Source organism: Oncorhynchus mykiss, chromosome 14 (genome assembly GCF_057628025.1).
Source record: "Oncorhynchus mykiss isolate SJ-2025 chromosome 14, ASM5762802v1, whole genome shotgun sequence".
NCBI lineage: Eukaryota > Metazoa > Chordata > Actinopteri > Salmoniformes > Salmonidae > Oncorhynchus > Oncorhynchus mykiss.
In genome coordinates, this window is record NC_143035.1 from 43,304,828 (window position 1) to 43,323,628 (window position 18,801).

General features: G+C 48.2%; 1 protein-coding gene across 7 annotated transcripts in view; it reads left to right on the plus strand.

Moving 5' to 3' along the window:
• Positions 1 to 2,954: 2,954 nt before the first annotated feature.
• Positions 2,955 to 18,801, plus strand: part of rps6kal (ribosomal protein S6 kinase a, like) — a 69,101-nt gene continuing 53,254 nt past the window's right edge. For 2 of the 7 annotated variants that reach the window (XM_036943610.2, XM_036943613.2), the window contains exon 1: positions 2,955 to 3,424. In XM_036943610.2, coding sequence (XP_036799505.2) covers positions 3,362 to 3,424 — 63 coding nt within the window. In that variant the 5' untranslated portion in view covers positions 2,955 to 3,361. The remainder of the gene's footprint in view (positions 3,425 to 18,801) is intronic. The other 5 variants (XM_090198954.1, XM_090198956.1, XM_036943614.2 and 2 more) reach the window with 3 other exon arrangements.

Below are 18,801 nucleotides of genomic sequence, written 5' to 3' on the forward strand. Positions count from 1 at the left end.
ACTTCTCTTCTTTCCTCTCCCCCTCTGCTATTCTCTTCTTTCCTCTCCCCCTCTGCACTTCTCTTCTTTCCTCTCCCCCTCTGCACTTCTCTTCTTTCCTCTCCCCCTCTGCTATTCTCTTTTCCTCTCCCCCTCTGTACTTCTCTTCTTTCCTCTCCCCCTCTGCACTTCTCTTCTTTCCTCTCCCCCTCTGTACTTCTCTTCTTTCCTCTCCCCCTCTGCACTTCTCTTCTTTCCTCTCCCCCTCTGCTATTCTCTTCTTTCCTCTCCCCCTCTGCACTTCTCTTCTTTCCTCTCCCCCTCTGTACTTCTCTTCTTTCCTCTCCCCCTCTGCACTTCTCTTCTTTCCTCTCCCCCTCTGCACTTCTCTTCTTTCCTCTCCCCCTCTGCACTTCTCTTCTTTCCTCTCCCCCTCTGCTATTCTCGTTTCCTCTCCCCCTCTGCACTTCTCTTCTTTCCCCTCCCCCTCTGCTATTCTCCTTTCCTCTCCCCCTCTGCTATTCTCTTTTCCTCTCCCCCTCTGCACTTCTCTTCTGTCCTCTCCCCCTCTGTACTTCTCTTCTTTCCTCTCCCCCTCTGCACTTCTCTTCTTTCCTCTCCCCCTCTGCACTTCTCTTCTTTCCCCTCCCCCTCTGCTATTCTCCTTTCCTCTCCCCCTCTGCTATTCTCTTTTCCTCTCCCCCTCTGCACTTCTCTTCTTTCCTCTCCCCCTCTGCACTTCTCTTCTTTCCTCTCCCCCTCTGCTATTCTCCTTTCCTCTCCCCCTCTGCTATTCTCTTTTCCTCTCCCCCTCTGCACTTCTCTTCTTTCCTCTCCCCCTCTGCACTTCTCTTCTTTCCTCTCCCCCTCTGCACTTCTCTTCTTTCCTCTCCCCCTCTGCACTTCTCTTCTGTCCTCTCCCCCTCTGCACTTCTCTTCTTTCCCCTCCCCCTCTGCTATTCTCTTTTCCTCTCCCCCTCTGCTATTCTCTTTTCCTCTCCCCGTCTGCACTTCTCTTCTTTCCTCTCCCCCTCTGCACTTCTCTTCTTTCCTCTCCCCCTCTGCTATTCTCTTCTTTCCTCTCCCCCTCTGCTATTCTCTTCTTTCCTCTCCCCCTCTGCTATTCTCTTTTCCTCTCCCCCTCTGCACTTCTCTTCTTTCCTCTCCCCCTCTGCACTTCTCTTCTTTCCTCTCCCCCTCTGCACTTCTCTTCTGTCCTCTCCCCCTCTGCTATTCTCTTTTCCTCTCCCCCTCTGCACTTCTCTTCTGTCCTCTCCCCCTCTGCACTTCTCTTCTGTCCTCTCCCCCTCTGCTATTCTCTTTTCCTCTCCCCCTCTGCACTTCTCTTCTGTCCTCTCCCCCTCTGCACTTCTCTTCTTTCCTCTCCCCCTCTGCACTTCTCTTCTGTCCTCTCCCCCTCTGCTATTCTCTTTTCCTCTCCCCCTCTGCACTTCTCTTCTGTCCTCTCCCCCTCTGCACTTCTCTTCTGTCCTCTCCCCCTCTGCTATTCTCTTTTCCTCTCCCCGTCTGCACTTCTCTTCTTTCCTCTCCCCCTCTGCACTTCTCTTCTTTCCTCTCCCCCTCTGCTATTCTCTTCTTTCCTCTCCCCCTCTGCTATTCTCTTCTTTCCTCTCCCCCTCTGCTATTCTCTTTTCCTCTCCCCCTCTGCACTTCTCTTCTTTCCTCTCCCCCTCTGCACTTCTCTTCTTTCCTCTCCCCCTCTGCACTTCTCTTCTGTCCTCTCCCCCTCTGCTATTCTCTTTTCCTCTCCCCCTCTGCACTTCTCTTCTGTCCTCTCCCCCTCTGCACTTCTCTTCTGTCCTCTCCCCCTCTGCTATTCTCTTTTCCTCTCCCCCTCTGCACTTCTCTTCTGTCCTCTCCCCCTCTGCACTTCTCTTCTTTCCTCTCCCCCTCTGCACTTCTCTTCTGTCCTCTCCCCCTCTGCTATTCTCTTTTCCTCTCCCCCTCTGCACTTCTCTTCTGTCCTCTCCCCCTCTGCACTTCTCTTCTGTCCTCTCCCCCTCTGCACTTCTCTTCTTTCCTCTCCCCCTCTGCACTTCTCTTCTGTCCTCTCCCCCTCTGCTATTCTCTTTTCCTCTCCCCCTCTGCACTTCTCTTCTGTCCTCTCCCCCTCTGCTATTCTCTTTTCCTATCCCCCTCTGCACTTCTCTTCTTTCCCCTCCCCCTCTGCTATTCTCTTTTCCTCTCCCCCTCTGTACTTCTCTTCTTTCCTCTCCCCCTCTGCACTTCTCTTCTTTCCTCTCCCCCTCTGCTATTCTCTTTTCCTCTCCCCCTCTGCACTTCTCTTCTGTCCTCTCCCCCTCTGTACTTCTCTTCTGTCCTCTCCCCCTCTGCACTTCTCTTCTTTCCTCTCCCCCTCTGTACTTCTCTTCTTTCCTCTCCCCCTCTGCTATTCTCTTTTCCTCTCCCCCTCTGTACTTCTCTTCTTTCCTCTCCCCCTCTGTACTTCTCTTCTTTCCTCTCCCCCTCTGTACTTCTCACCTTTCCTCTCCCCCTCTGTACTTCTCTTCTTTCCTCTCCCCCTCTGCTATTCTCTTTTCCTCTCCCCCTCTGCACTTCTCTTCTTTCCCCTCCCCCTCTGCACTTCTCTTCTTTCCTCTCCCCCTCTGCTATTCTCTTTTCCTCTCCCCCTCTGCTATTCTCTTTTCCCCTCCCCCTCTGCACTTCTCTTCTTTCTTCTCCCCCTCTGCTATTCTCTTCTTTCCCCTCCCCCTCTGCTATTCTCTTCTTTCCTCTCCCCCTCTGCTATTCTCTTTTCCTCTCCCCCTCTGCACTTCTCTTCTTTCCTCTCCCCCTCTGCACTTCTCTTCTGTCCTCTCCCCCTCTGCACTTCTCTTCTTTCCTCTCCCCCTCTGCACTTCTCTTCTGTCCTCTCCCCCTCTGCACTTCTCTTCTTTCCTCTCCCCCTCTGCTATTCTCTTTTCCTCTCCCCCTCTGTACTTCTCTTCTTTCCTCTCCCCCTCTGCACTTCTCTTCTGTCCTCTCCCCCTCTGCACTTCTCTTCCCCTCTCCCCCTCTGCACTTCTCTTCTGTCCTCTTCCCCTCTGCTCTGCGCTCCCTGCTTTGTTTGCCTATTATGGGGGAAATCCTTAACTGAATTGCGTCAGAGCTACGTCAATGGCCTCTCAGTGCATTGATGCTGAGGATAGAGACGCCCATATTAATCTATGGGAGAAGAACGTAAAATCGGTTGCCATATGGTCCTGTCAAACCAACTGTCCCGACCCCGGTGTCTGATCTTCCCCGGGCAGTAGGCGCCGGTGACCCAGATCTGTCTCGTGCCCGACCGTGAAGGCAGAATCTCCGGTGGGCTATCAGCGGGCGGGATTCGGCTTGGAGCAGCGGTCTATCTCCGACTACGATGCCGTTCTCTCAGCCGCACGAACCCTGGGACAAAATGGAGGTGACCAGCGTTAGTAGTGAGGTTAGTTCACTATTATAGCTTCTGCATGGAATGGAAGGCTGTTTATATCCCAGCAAAATGTATGAAACTGGGACTGAGACTATATAACGGTGAGACAACATGCATGCTAAAGGAGCAGCTAGGCTAATACTAGTGGTGCTGATAAACTAGCTGGCTAGCTATCTGCCTGTTCCAGATTATTTATGCGAACTGTGTTTATTTTGAGGCAGCAACTGTTGTCCTTGATGAAATGTATCGGGTTCATATTGGGTTGTTTACCAAGCTGTTGAAACGGGCTGTTTTCACCAGTTCCTTTCGGTGCTGGAGTGGATGTTAGCTGTTGTTTTGTCCGTTAATTTATCAGGCTAGTAACGTTAACGCCTCAATTACCGGCGGCTGTCACTGCGTTAGCTATAAAGTCAGTCTGTAACTACATCATTTATATTGTTAGGTAAACCATCCGCGTGTTTCGACGTGCTGGGGACTGTTTCCCAGACATGAAACTGTAATGCGCTAATGTTGACGTTGTAGCTGCCAGCAGTCCCCGGTCCCACCGCGCCGTTCAGACACGGCTGGTGGGCCGGTCATCATGGCTGCAAGGGTCCAGATTTGATCAAATTCACGTCAGATTGGACTTGTTATGAGAAGGAGGTGAGGGGTAGAGTTAGCTGAAATGCAACAAAAATCTTTTACTTTTAACTGTATTTTTCTATATATATATATATATATACTGCTCAAAAAAATAAAGGGAACACTTAAACAACACAATCTCCAAGTCAATCACACTTCTGTGAAATCAAACTGTCCACTTAGGAAGCAACACTGATTGACAATATATTTCACATGCTGTTGTGCAAATGGAATAGACAACAGGTGGAAATTATAGGCAATTAGCAAGACATTCCCCAATAAAGGAGTGGTTCTGCAGGTGGTGACCACAGACCACTTCCCAGTTTCTATGCTTCCTGGCTGATGTTTTGGTCACTTTTGAATGCTGGCGGTGCTTTCACTCTAGTGGTAGCATGAGACGGAGTCTACAACCCACACAAGTGGCTCAGGTAGTGCAGCTCATCCAGGATGGCACATCCATGCGAGCTGTGGCAAGAAGGTTTGCTGTGTCTGTCAGCGTAGTGTCCAGAGCATGGAGGCGCTACCAGGAGACAGGCCAGTACATCAGGAGACGTGGAGGAGGCCGTAGAAGGGCAACAACCCAGCAGCAGGACCGCTACCTCTGCCTTTGTGCAAGGAGGAGCACTGCCAGAGCCCTGCAAAATGACCTCCAGCAGGCCACAAATGTGCATGTGTCTGCACAAACGGTCAGAAACAGACTCCATGAGGGTGGTATGAGGGCCCGACGTCCACAGGTGGGGGTTGTGCTTACAGCCCAACACCATGCAGGACGTTTGGCATTTGCCAGAGAACACCAAGATTGGCAAATTCGCCACTGGCGCCCTGTGCTCTTCACAGATGAAAGCAGGTTCACACTGAGCACATGTGACAGACGTGACAGAGTCTGGAGATGCCGTGGAGAACGTTCTGCTGCCTGCAACATCCTCCTGCTTGACCGGTTTGGCGGTGAGTCAGTCATGGTGTGGGGTGGCATTTCTTTGGGGGGCCGCACAGCCCTCCATGTGCTCGCCAGAGGTAGCCAGACTGCCATTAGGTACCGAGATGAGATCCTCAGACCCCTTGTGAGACCATATGCTGGTGCGGTTGGCCCTGGGTTCCTCCTAATGCAAGACAATGCTAGACCTCATGTGGCTGGAGTGTGTCAGCAGTTCCTGCAAGAGGAAGGCATTGATGCTATGGACTGGCCCGCCCGTTCCCCAGACCTGAATCCAATTGAGCACATCTGGGACATCATGTCTCGCTCCATCCACCAATGCCACATTGCACCACAGACTGTCCAGGAGTTGGCGGATGCTTTAGTCAAGGTCTGGGAGGAGATCCCTCAGGAGACCATCCTCCACCTCATCAGGAGCATGCCCAGGGAGGTAGGGAGGACATACAGGCACGTGGAGGCCACACACACTACTGAGCCTCATTTTGACTTGTTTTAAGGACATTACATCAAAGTTGGATCAGCCTGTAGTGTGGTTTTCCACTTTAATTTTGAGTGTGACTCCAAATCCAGACCTCCATGGGTTGATAAATTTGATATCCATTGATCATTTTTGTGTGATTTTGTTGTCAGCACATTCAACTATGTAAAGAAAAAAGTATTTAATAATAATATTTCATTCATTCAGATCTAGGATGTGTTATTTTAGTGTTCCCTTTATTTATTTTTTTGTGTGTGTGTATATGTATATATATATATATACATACATACATACATACATACATACACACACACACACACACACACACACACACACACACACACACACACACACACACACACACACACACAGTGGGGCAAAAAAGTATTTAGTCAGCCACCAATTGTGCAAGTTCTCCCACTTAAAAAGATGAGGCCTGTAATTTTCATCATAGGTACACTTCAACTATGACAGACAAAATGAGATAAAAAAATCCAGAAAATCACATTGTAGGATTTTTTTATGAATTTATTTGCAAATTATGGTGAAAAATAAGTATTTGGTCAATAAACTTTTGTTATCTCAATACTTTGTTTATATACCCTTTGTTAGCAAACGTTTTCTGTAAGTCTTCACAAGGTTTTCACACACTGTTGCTGGTATTTTGGCCCATTCCTCCATGCAGATCTCCTCTAGAGCAGTGATGTTTTGGGGCTGTTGCTGGGCAACACGGACTTTCAACTCCCTCCCAAATTTTTCTATGGGGTTGAGATCTGGAGACTGGCTAGGCCACTCCAGGACCTTGAAATGCTTCTTACGAAGCCACTCCTTTGTTGCCCGGTCGGTGTGTTTGGGATCATTGTCACGCTGAAAGACCCAGCCACGTTTCATCTTCAAAGCCCTTGCTGATGGAAGGTTTTCACTGAAAATCTCACGATACATGGCCCCATTCATTCTTTCCTGTTCACGGATCAGTCGTCCCTTGCAGAAAAACAGCCCCAAAGCATGATGTTTCCACCCCCATGCTTCACAGTAGGTATGGTGTTCTTTGGATGCAACTCAGCATTATTTGTCCTCCAAACATGACGAGTTGAGTTTTTACCAAAAAGTTATATTTTGGTTTCATCTGACCATATGACATTCTCCCAATCTTCTTCTGGATCATCCAAATGTTCTCTAGCAAACTTCAGATGGGCCTGGACATGTACTGGCTTAATAAGCAGGGGGACACGTCTGGCACTGCAGGATTTGAGTCCCTGGCGGCGTAGTGTGTTACTGATGGTAGGCTTTGTTACTTTGGTCCCAGCTCTCTGCAGGTCATTCACTGTGTGGTTCTGGGATTCTGGGATTTTTGCTCACCGTTCTTGTAATCATTTTGACCCCACGGGGTGAGATCTTGCGTGGAGCCCCAGATCGAGGGAGATTATCAGTGGTCTTGTATGTCTGGTGGAGGATAGTAGAGGCTGATGTTCCTGGTGGAGGATAGTAGAGGCTGATGTTCCTGGTGGAGGATAGTAGAGGCTGATGTTCCTGGTGGAGGATAGTAGAGGCTGGTGTTCCTGGTGGAGGATAGTAGAGGCTGGTGTTCCTGGTGGAGGATAGTAGAGCTGTTGTTCCTGGTGGACGATAGTAGAGGCTGGTGTTCCTGGTGGACGATAGTAGAGGCTTGTGTTCCTGGTAGAGGATAGTAGAAGCTGGTGTATTTGGTAGAGGCTGGTGTTCCTGGTGGAGGATAGTAGAAGCTGGTGTATTTGGTAGAGGCTGGTGTTCCTGGTGGAAGATAGTAGAGGCTGGTGTTCCTGGTGGAAGATAGTAGAGGCTGGTGTTCCTGGTGGAGGATAGTAGAGGCTGGTGTTCCTGGTGGAGGATAGTAGAGCTGGTGTTCCTGGTGGATGATAGTAGAGGCTGGTGTTCCTGGTGGAGGATAGTAGAGGCTGGTGTTCCAGAGGTTGGTGTTCCTGGTGGAAGATGCTGGTGTATCTTGAAGAGGCTGGTGTTCCTGGTGGAGGATAGTAGAGGCTGGTGTATCTGGTGGAGGATAGTAGAGGCTGGTGTATCTGGTGGAGGATAGTAGAGGCTGGTGTTCCTGGTGGAGGATAGTAGAGGCTGGTGTTCCTGGTGGAGGATAGTAGAGGCTGGTGTATCTGGAAGAGGCTGGTGTATCTGGAAGAAACTGGTAGTAGAGGCTGGTGTATCTGGTGGAGGATAGTAGAGGCTGGTGTTCCTGGTGGAGGATATAAGAGACTGGTGTTCCTGGTGGAGGATAGTAGAGACTGGTGTATCTGGAAGAGACTGGTGTTTCTGAAAAGACTGGTGTATCTGGAAGAGACTGGTGTATCTGGAAGAGACTGGTGTTCCTGGTGGAGGATAGTAGAGGCTGGTGTATCTGGAAGAGACTGGTGTTTCTGAAAAGACTGGTGTATCTGGAAGAGACTGGTGTATCTGGAAGAGACTGGTGTTCCTGGTGGAGGATAGTAGAGGCTGTTGTACCTGGTGGAGGATAGTAGAGGCTGGTGGAAGATAGTAGAGGCTGGTGTACCTGGTAGAGGATAGTAGAGGCTAGTGTTCCTGATGGAGGATAGTAGAAGCTGGTGTATTTGGTAGAGGCTGGTGTATCTGGTAGAGGCTGGTGTTCCTGGTGGAGGATAGTAGAGGCTGGTGTTCCTGGTGGAGGATAGTAGAGCTGGTGTTCCTGGTGGACGATAGTAGAGGCTGGTGTTCCTGGTTGAGGATAGTAGAGGCTGGTGTATCTGGAAGAAACTGGTGTTCCTGGTGGAGGATAGTAGGGGCTGGTGTTCCTGGTGGAGGATAGTAGAGGCTGGTGTATCTGGTGGAGGATAGTAGAGGCTGGTGTTCCTGGTTGAGGATAGTAGAGGCTGGTGTATCTGGAAGAGGCTGGTGTTCCTGGTGGAGGATAGTAGAGGCTGGTGTTCCTGGTGGAGGATAGCAGAGGCTGGTGTATCTGGTGGAGGATAGTAGAGGCTGGTGTTCCTGGTTGAGGATAGTAGAGGCTGGTGTATCTGGAAGAAACTGGTGTTCCTGGTGGAGGATAGTAGGGGCTGGTGTTCCTGGTGGAGGATAGTAGAGGCTGGTGTTCCTGGTGGAGGATAGTAGAGGCTAGTGTTTCTGGTTGAGGATAGTAGAGGCTGGTGTATCTGGAAGAAACTGGTGTTCCTGGTGGAGAATAGTAGAGGCTGGTGTTCCTGGTGGAGGATAGTAGAGTCTGGTGTTCCTGGTAGAGGCAGGTGTTCCTGGTAGAGAATGGTGTTCCTGCTGTAGGATAGTAGAGGCTAATGTTCCTGGTGGAGGATAGTAGAGGCTGGTGTATCTGGAAGAGGCTGGTGTTCCTGGTGGAGGATAGTAGAGGCTGGTGTTCCTGGTGGAGGATAGTAGAGGCTTGTGTATCTGGAAGAAACTGGTGTTCCTGGTGGAGGATAGTAGAGGCTGGTGTATCTGGAAGAGGTTGGTGTTCCTGGTGGGGGATAGTAGAGGCTGTTGTTCCTGGTGGAAGATAGTAGAGGCTGGTGTTCCTGAGGCTGGTGTTCCTGGTGGAAGATGCTGGTGTATCTTGAAGAGGCTGGTGTTCCTGGTGGAGGATAGTAGAGGCTGTTGTATCTGGTAGAGGCTGGTGTTCCTGGTGGAGGATAGTAGAGCCTAGTGTTCCTGGTGGAGGATAGTAGACGCTGGTGTATCTGGTGGAGGATATTAGAGGCTGGTGTATCTGGTAGAGGCTGGTGTATCTGGTAGAGGCTGGTGTATCTGGTAGAGGCTGGTGTATCTGGTAGAGGCTGGTGTATCTGGTAGAGGCTGGTGTATCTGCTAGAGGATAGTAGAGATTGGTGTATCTGGTAGAGGCTGGTGTATCTGGTGGAGGATAGTAGAGGCTGGTGTATCTGGTAGAGGCTGGTGTATCTGGTAGAGGCTGGTGTATCTGGTAGAGGCTGGTGTATCTGGTAGAGGCTGGTGTATCTGGAAGAGGCTGGTGTATCTGGAAGAGGCTGGTGTATCTGGAAGAGGCTGGTGTATCTGGAAGAGGCTGGTGTATCTGGAAGAGGCTGGTGTATCTGGAAGAGGCTGGTGTATCTGGAAGAGGCTGGTGTGTCTGGAAGAGGCTGGTGTATCTGGAAGAGGCTGGTGTATCTGGAAGAAACTGGTAGTATAGGCTGTTGTATCTGGAAGAGGCTGGTGTTCCTGGTGGAGGATAGAAGAGGCTGGTGTTCCTGGTGGAGGATAGTAGTTGCTGGTGTTCCTGGTAGAGGCTGGTGTATCTGGAAGAGGCTGGTGTATCTGGAAGAGGCTGGTGTGTCTGGAAGAGGCTGGTGTGTCTGGAAGAGGCTGGTGTATCTGGAAGAGGCTGGTGTATCTGGAAGAGGCTGGTGTATCTGGAAGAGGCTGGTGTATCTGGAAGAGGCTGGTGTATCTGGAAGAGGCTGGTGTATCTGGAAGAAACTGGTAGTATAGGCTGTTGTATCTGGAAGAGGCTGGTGTTCCTGGTGGAGGATAGAAGAGGCTGGTGTTCCTGGTGGAGGATAGTAGAGACTGGTGTATCTGGAAGAGACTGGTGTATCTGGAAGAGACTGGTGTATCTGGAAGAGACTGGTGTTCCTGGTGGAGGATAGTAGAGGCTGGTGTACCTGGTGGAGGATAGTAGAAGCTGGTGTATTTGGTAGAGGCTGGTTTATCTGGTAGAGGCTGGTGTTCCTGGTGGAGGATAGTAGAGGTTGGTGTTCCTGGTGGAAGATGCTGGTGTATCTGGAAGAGGCTGGTGTTCCTGGTTGAGGATAGTAGAGGGTGGTTGAAGATAGTAGAGGCTGGTGTACCTGGAAGAGGCTGGTGTTCCTGGTAGAGGATAGTAGAGGCTAGTGTTCCTGGTGGAGGATAGTAGAAGCTGGTGTATTTGGTAGAGGCTGGTGTTCCTGGTTGAGGATAGTAGAGCCTGGTGTATCTGGAAGAAACTGGTGTTCCTGGTGGAGGATAGTAGAGGCTGGTGTATCTGGAAGAAACTGGTGTTCCTGGTGGAGGATAGTAGAGGCTGGTGTATCTGGAAGAGGCTGGTGTTCCTGGTGGAGGATAGTAGAGACTGGTGTTCCTGGTGGAGGATAGTAGAGGCTGGTGTATCTGGAAGAGGCTGGTGTTCCTGGTGAAGGATAGTAGGGGCTGGTTTTCCTGGTGGAGGATAGTAGATGCTGGTTTATCTGGTAGAGGCTGGTGTTCCTGGTGGAGGATAGTAGAGCCTGGTGTTCCTGGTGGAGGATAGTAGAGGCTGGTGTATCTGGTGGAGGATATTAGAGGCTGGTGTATCTGGTAGAGGCTGGTGTATCTGGTAGAGGCTGGTGTATCTGGTAGAGGCTGGTGTATCTGGTAGAGGCTGGTGTATCTGCTAGAGGCTGGTGTATCTGCTAGAGGATAGTAGAGGTTGGTGTATCTGGTGTATCTGGTGGAGGATAGTAGAGGCTGGTTTATCTGGTAGAGACTGGTGTTCCTGGTGGAGGATAGTAGAGGCTGGTGTATCTGGTGGAGGATAGTAGAGGCTGGTTTATCTGGTAGAGGCTGGTGTTCCTGGTGGACGATAGTAGAGCCTGGTGTTCCTGGTGGAGGATAGTAGAGGCTGGTGTATCTGGTGGAGGATATTAGAGGCTGGTGTATCTGGTAGAGGCTGGTGTTCCTGGTGGAGGATAGTAGTGGCTGGTGTATCTGGAAGAGGCTGATGTATCTGGAAGAGGCTGATGTATCTGGAAGAAGCTGGTGTATTAGGTAGAGGCTGGTTTATCTGGTAGAGGCTGGTGTTCCTGGTGGAGGATAGTAGAGGTTGGTGTTCCTGGTGGAAGATGCTGGTGTATCTGGAAGAGGCTGGTGTTCCTGGTTGAGGATAGTAGAGGGTGGTTGAAGATAGTAGAGGCTGGTGTACCTGGAAGAGGCTGGTGTTCCTGGTAGAGGATAGTAGAGGCTAGTGTTCCTGGTGGAGGATAGTAGAAGCTGGTGTATTTGGTAGAGGCTGGTGTATCTGGTAGAGGCTGGTGTTCCTGGTTGAGGATAGTAGAGGCTGGTGTATCTGGAAGAAACTGGTGTTCCTGGTGGAGGATAGTAGAGGCTGGTGTTCCTGGTGGAGGATAGTAGAGGCTGGTGTTCCTGGTGGAGGATAGTAGAGGCTGGTGTATCTGGAAGAAACTGGTGTTCCTGGTGGAGGATAGTAGAGGCTGGTGTTCCTGGTGTAGGATAGTAGAGGCTGGTGTTCCCGGTGGAGGATAGTAGAGGCTGGTGTTCCTGGTAGAAGCTGGTGTTCCTGGTGGAGGATAGTAGAGGCTGATGTTCCTGGTGGAGGATAGTATAGGCTGGTGTATCTGGAAGAGGCTGGTGTTCCTGGAGGAGGATAGTAGAGACTGGTGTTCCTGGTGGAGGATAGTAGAGGCTGGTGTATCTGGAAGAGGCTGGTGTTCCTGGTGAAGGATAGTAGGGGCTGGTTTTCCTGTTGGAGGATAGTAGATGCTGGTTTATCTGGTAGAGGCTGGTGTTCCTGGTGGAGGATAGTAGAGCCTGGTGTTCCTGGTGGAGGATAGTAGAGGCTGGTGTATCTGGTGGAGGATATTAGAGGCTGGTGTATCTGCTAGAGGCTGGTGTATCTGCTAGAGGCTGGTGTATCTGCTAGAGGCTGGTGTATCTGCTAGAGGCTGGTGTATCTGCTAGAGGCTGGTGTATCTGCTAGAGGGTAGTAGAGGTTGGTGTATCTGGTGTATCTGGTGGAGGATAGTAGAGGCTGGTTTATCTGGTAGAGGCTGGTGTTCCTGGTGGAGGATAGTAGAGGCTGGTGTATCTGGTGGAGGATAGTAGAGGCTGGTTTATCTGGTAGAGGCTGGTGTTCCTGGTGGACGATAGTAGAGCCTGGTGTTCCTGGTGGAGGATAGTAGAGGCTGGTGTATCTGGTGGAGGATATTAGAGGCTGGTGTATCTGGTAGAGGCTGGTGTTCCTGGTGGAGGATAATAGTGGCTGGTGTATCTGGAAGAGGCTGATGTATCTGGAAGAGGCTGATGTATCTGGAAGAGGCTGGTGTATCTGGTAGAGGCTGGTGTATCTGGAAGAAACTGGTAGTAGAGGCTGGTGTATCTGGAAGAGGCTGGTGTTCCTGGTGGAGGATAGAAGATGCTGGTGTTCCTGGTGGAGGATAGTAGAGACTGGTGTATCTGGAAGAGACTGGTGTATCTGGAAGAGACTGGTGTTCCTGGTGGAGGATAGTAGAGGCTGGTGTACCTGGTGGAGGATAGTAGAAGCTGGTGTATTTGGTAGAGGCTGGTGTATCTGGTGGAGGCTGGTGTTCCTGGTGGAGGATAGTAGAGGTTGGTGTTCCTGTTGGAAGATGCTGGTGTATCTGGAAGAGGCTGGTGTTCCTGGTTGAGGATAGTAGAGGGTGGTGGAAGGTAGTAGAGGCTGGTGTACCTGGAAGAGGCTGGTGTTCCTGGTAGAGGATAGTAAAGGCTGATGTTCCTGGTGGAGGCTGGTGGAGGATAGTAGAGGCTGGTGTTCCTGTTGGAAGATAGTAGAGGCTGGTGTTCCTGGTGGAAGATGCTGGTGTATCTGGAAGATGCTGGTGTTCCTGGTTGAGAATAGTAGAGGCTGGTGTATCTGGTAGAGGCTGGTGTATCTGTTGGAGGATAGTAGAGGCTGGTGTTCCTGGTGGAGGATAGTAGAGGCTGGTGTATCTGGTTGAGGATAGTAGAGGCTGGTGTTCCTGGTGGAGGACAGTAGTGGCTGGTGTTCCTGGTGGAGGATAGTAGAGGCTGGTGTATCTGGAAGAGGCTGGTGTATCTGGAAGAGGCTGGTGTATCTGGAAGAGGCTGTTGTATCTGCTGGTGTATCTGCTGGTGTATCTGGTAGAGGCTGGTGTATCTGGTAGAGGCTGGTGTTTCTGGAAGAAACTGGTAGTAGAGGCTGGTGTATCTGGAAGAGGCTGGTGTTCCTGGTGGAGGATAGTAGAGGCTGGTGTTCCTGTTGGAGGATAGTAGAGGCTGGTGTATCTGGAAGAAACTGGTGTTCCTGGTGAAGGATAGTAGGGGCTGGTGTTCCTGGTGGAGGATAGTAGAGGCTGGTTTATCTGGTAGAGGCTGGTGTTCCTGGTGGAGGATAGTAGAGCCTGGTGTTCCTGGTGGAGGATAGTAGAGGCTGGTGTATCTGGTGGAGGATATTAGAGGCTGGTGTATCTGGTAGAGGCTGGTGTATCTGGTAGAGGCTGGTGTATCTGGTAGAGGCTGGTGTATCTGGTAGAGGCTGGTGTATCTGGTAGAGGCTGGTGTATCTAGTAGAGGCTGGTGTATCTGCTAGAGGATAGTAGAGATTGGTGTATCTGGTGGAGGATAGTAGAGGCTGGTGTATCTGGTAGAGGCTGGTGTATCTGGTGGATCATAGTAGAGTCTGGTGTACCTGGTAGAGGCTGGTGTATCTGGAGAGAATAGTAGAGGCTGGTGTACCTGGTAGAGGCTGGTGTATCTGGAGAGAATAGTAGAGGCTGGTGTACCTGGTAGAGGCTGGTGTATTTAAAGGATAGTAGTGTCTTGGGTTTCCGGTAGAGTCGTATTTTTTGAGATTATGTGGGCTTTATAAATAAATAAATAAATATTAAAATACATAGTTTGAAGTACAAACATCATTGTGGCAATACATATCTTGCAGTAGGACTATATAATATTAATCTCCAGAGTAGACAGGATAAATGTTAAGAGGTTTTATGTTCTCTTTACTTCTAAATTAGTCCTGAAGATATCGACCTAGATCTTGACAATATCCAAAACAGCTAACAATAATTTCAATTTTTACAAATTCAGCCATTTTTAAATTGTGAAGTCATATCTTTTTACACAATACCACAACTAAGTTTTCCAATTTGGGAGGGAAAGTAGATGAAGCTTTCAATAATTTACTGTGTATTTCAGATGGAATCGAGGCATTACAATGTACCAGAGGACACCAACATAGAGCTCCTTCTGCTACAGTATGTACTTACAGAAAACTCACCTTCCAGATGTGTAGCTGTGAAGACTGAGACGGTGTTCATTCTTTACAGTCTAGAACCTTGGAGAAGGGGAGGGTGCTAAGATGACGTATGGAATTGTTTTAAGATAGTCATACTATGGATAATTTAGTTATTTGATTTAGAATTTTAGGAGCCTTTCAGGAATCAAAAAATGATTTGATCAAACATTGATTTTCACCTTTTCTACTAAACCACATAGAAACACATTGAATAACACATTCAGAAAGGACAGTCAGAATATAAATAATAAGATACAAGGTTTTGAAGTATCAACATTTTTTACACATTTCACCTCAAAACTACCATCATAATTCCATTTGTTTAAAAAAGCCTGGTACCGGTTACCTTCAGAGGAGTCCTGTGACACTTGTTTGTAGCCCAAACGGTTTGGACACTACCAAACAGAAGTTGGCACATCGACGCTACTGAATTCAGAGAAGTCTCTGAACGGAGAACACCATCATGTTCGTGAGAGTCTCCCCTTTCCGTAGAGTGGTCATAATAGATTCGGACGCTACAGATGTTTTTGTGAGAAGATATTCGGGATGTCTCCTGGTCTGACAAACACCACTCTAGTTCTGCCATCTTTCAGCCCGGAAGTGAGACATTGTCAGATGCCTATGTCTTGAGACTCATCCAATGCAAAAAAAAAACATATCCCTAGCTTAAACTGACAGATTTTTTTACGAGGATTGTTTTGTTATGCACAGGTGCGTCAATCGACTCTAGGGGGTTTGAATGTTGATCTGACGTCATAATAACAGGGTCATTGGCTGTGCTGGAGCAGTAAGACAAACTGTAGACGAACGTCGGGGTGTGAAGTCAGGGGAGGTGCATCTGGGACAGCAGTCGGACACGGTTGTTACCTACGGTTACCCACATCAAGGCTCCGTGTAACATGGCAGTGTTGCCCTTGTTTGAGTAACTGCAGCGACTTGAGGCGGCTTCATAAAAAACCTGCATGAACTTTGATCACAAGTTCATGCAGTCGATATGTAGACATATGCTCTGTGTACACGGAGTCTCACATATAAATAAGAAAAGCACTTTTTTTGTCCATTAAAATAACATCAAATTGATCAGAAATACAGTGTAGACATTGTTAATGTTGTAAATGACTATTGTAGCTGGAAACAGCAGATTTTTTGTGGAATATCTACATAGGTGTACAGAGGCCCATAATCAGCAACCATCACTCCTGTGTTCCAATGGCACGTTGTGTTAGTTGATCATTTTAAAAGGCTAATTGAGGAGCATTAGAAACCCCTTTTGCAATTATGTTAGCACAGCTGAAAACTGTTGTTCTGATTTAAAGAAGCAATAAAACTGTCCTTCTTTAGACTAGTTGAGTATCTGGAGCATCAGCATTTGTGGGTTCGATTACAGGCTCAAAATGGCCAGAAACAAAGCACTTTCTTCTGAAACTCATCAGTCTATTCTTGTACTGAGAAATGAAAGCTGTTCCATGTGAGAAATTGCCAAGAAACGGAAGAACTCATACAACGCTGTGTACTACTCCCTTCATAGAACAGTGCAAACTGGCTCTAAGCGGAATAGAAAGAGGAGTGGGAGGCCCCGGTGCACAACTGAACATGGGGACAAGTACATTAGTGTCTAGTTTGAGAAACAGACGCCTCAAAAGTCCTCAACTGGCAGCTTCATTAAATAGTACCAGTCTCAACGTCAACAGTGAAGAGGTGACTCTGGGATGCTGGCCTTGTAGGCAGAGTTCCTCTGTCCAATGTCTGTATTCCTTTGCCCATCTTAATAAAAAAAATATATTGGCCAGTGTGAGATATTGTTTTTTCTTTGTATCTCTGCCAGAAGGCCTGCATTCCAGGGTCGTCTATTCACTGTTGACTTTGAGACTGGTGATTTGCGGGTACTACTGTGAGTCAGGAGGAGTGAAGACTCTGTGTCAGGCCTTCATGGTCGAATTGCTGCAAAGAAACCACCACTAAAGGACACCAATGATAAGAAGAGACTTGCTTGGGCCAAGAAACACAAGCAATGGACTTGTCATTTGATCTGGAGTCCAAATTGGAGATTTTTGGTTCCAACTGCCGTGTCTTTGTGAGATGCAGTGTGGGTGAACAGATGATCTCCGCATGTGTGTTTCCAACTGTAAAAAATGGAGGAGGAGGTTTTAGTGGGGGGTGATTTGCTGGTGACACTGTCAGTGATTTATTTAGAATTCAAGCACACTTAACCAGCATGGCTACCACAGCATTTTGCAGCGATACGCCATCCCATCTAGTTTGGGCTTAGTATTTGTTTTTCAACAGGACAATGACCCACAACACCTCCAGGCTGTGTAAGGGCCATTTGACTAAGAAGCAGAGTGATGGCGTGCTGCATCAGATGACCTGACCTTCACAACCACCCAACCTCAACCAAATTTATATGGTTTGGGATAAGTCGGACTGCAGAGTGAAGGAAAAGCAGCCAACAAGTGCTCAGCATATGTGGGTACTCCTTCAAGACTGTTGGAAAAGCATTCCAGGTGAAGCTGGTTGAGAGAATGCCAAGAGTGTGCATAGCTGTCATCAAGGCAAAGGGTGGCAATATGAAGAATCTCAAATATAAAATATATTTTGATTTAACACTATTGGTTACTAAATGATTCCATATGTGTTATTTCATAGTTTTGATGTCTATTCTATTATTCTACAATGTAAAAATAAAGAAACACCCTTGAATGAGTAGGTGTTCTAAAACTGTTGACCGGTAGTGAATATTACAGTGCCCTTGGAAAGTATTCAGACACTAACTTTTTCCACATTTTGTTACGTTATTCTAAAATTGATTTAAATAGTTTTTTCCCCTCATCAATCTACTCACAATACCCCATAATGACAAAGCAAAAACAGGTTCAGAAATTTGTGCAAATATGTATGTATAAAAATAAATCACATGAACATAAGTATTTAGATCCTTTACTCGGTACTTTGATGAAGCACCTTTGGCAGCGTTTACAGCCTCAAGTCTTCTTGGGTATGGCACTACAAGCTTGGCACAGCTCTATTTGGGGAGTTTCTTTTCTCTGAAGAGCCTATCAAGCTCTGTCAGGTTGGATGGGGAGCGCCATTGCACAGCTATTTTCAGGTCTCCAGAGATGTTTGATCGGGTTCAAGTCCGGGCTCTGGCTGGGACACTCAAGGACATTCAGAGACTTGTCCCGAAGCCACTCCTGCGTTGTCTTGGCTTTGTGCTTAGGGTTGTTGTCCTGTTGGAAGGTGAACCTTTGCCCCAGTCTGAGGTCCTGTGTGCTCTGGAGCAGATTTTCATCAAGGGTCTCCCTGTGCTTTGCTCCGTTCATCTTTCCCTCGATCCTGACTAGTCTCCCAGTCCCTGCCGCTGAAAAACATCCCCACAGCATGATGCTGCCACCACCATGCTTCACTGTAGGGATGGTGCCAGGTTTCTTCCAGATGTGACGCTTGGCATTCAGGCCAAAGAGTTCAATCTTGGTTTCATCAGATCAGAGAATCTTGTTTCTAATTGTCTGAGAGTCCTTTAGGTGCCTTTTGTCAAACTCCAAGCCGGCTGTCGTGCCTTTTACTGAGGAGTGGCTTCCGTCTGGCCAGTCTACCATAAAGGCCTGATTGGTGTAGTGCTGCGGAGATGATTGTCCTTCTGGAATGTTCTCCCATCTCCACAGAGGAACTCTGGAGTGCTGTCATAGTGACCATCGGTTTCTTGGTCAACTCCCTGACCAAGGCCCTTCTCCCCGATTGATCAGTTTATCTGGACGGCCAGCTCTAGGAAGAGTCCTGGTTGTTCCAAACTTCTTCAATTTAATAATGATGGAGGCCACTGTGTTCTTGGGGACCTTTTGGTACCCTTCCCCAGATCTGTGCCTGGACACAATCCTGTCTCTGAGTGCTATGGACATTTCCTCCGACCTCGTGGATTGGTTTTTGCTCTAACATGCGCTGTCAACTGTGGGACCTTCTATAGACAGGTGTGTGCCTTTCCAAATCATGTCCAACCAATTACATTTTCCACAGGTGGACTCCAATCAAGTTGTAGAAACATTAAGGATAATAAATGGAAACAGGATGCACCTGGGCTCATCGTCTCATCGCAAAGGGACTGAATACTAACGTATATTTTATTTTATTTTTGCAAAAAAAAAATCAAACCTGTTTCCGCTTTGTCATTATGGAGTATTGTATGTAGATGAGGAAAACATATATTTAATCCATTTTAACAAAATGTAATAAAAGTCAAGTGGTCTGAATACTTTCCCGAATGTGCTGTAGTTGGCAATAGAAGTACATTTTTTGGTTGGTATCATTTGCATTTAGATTTATATATAATTTTGGTTAAC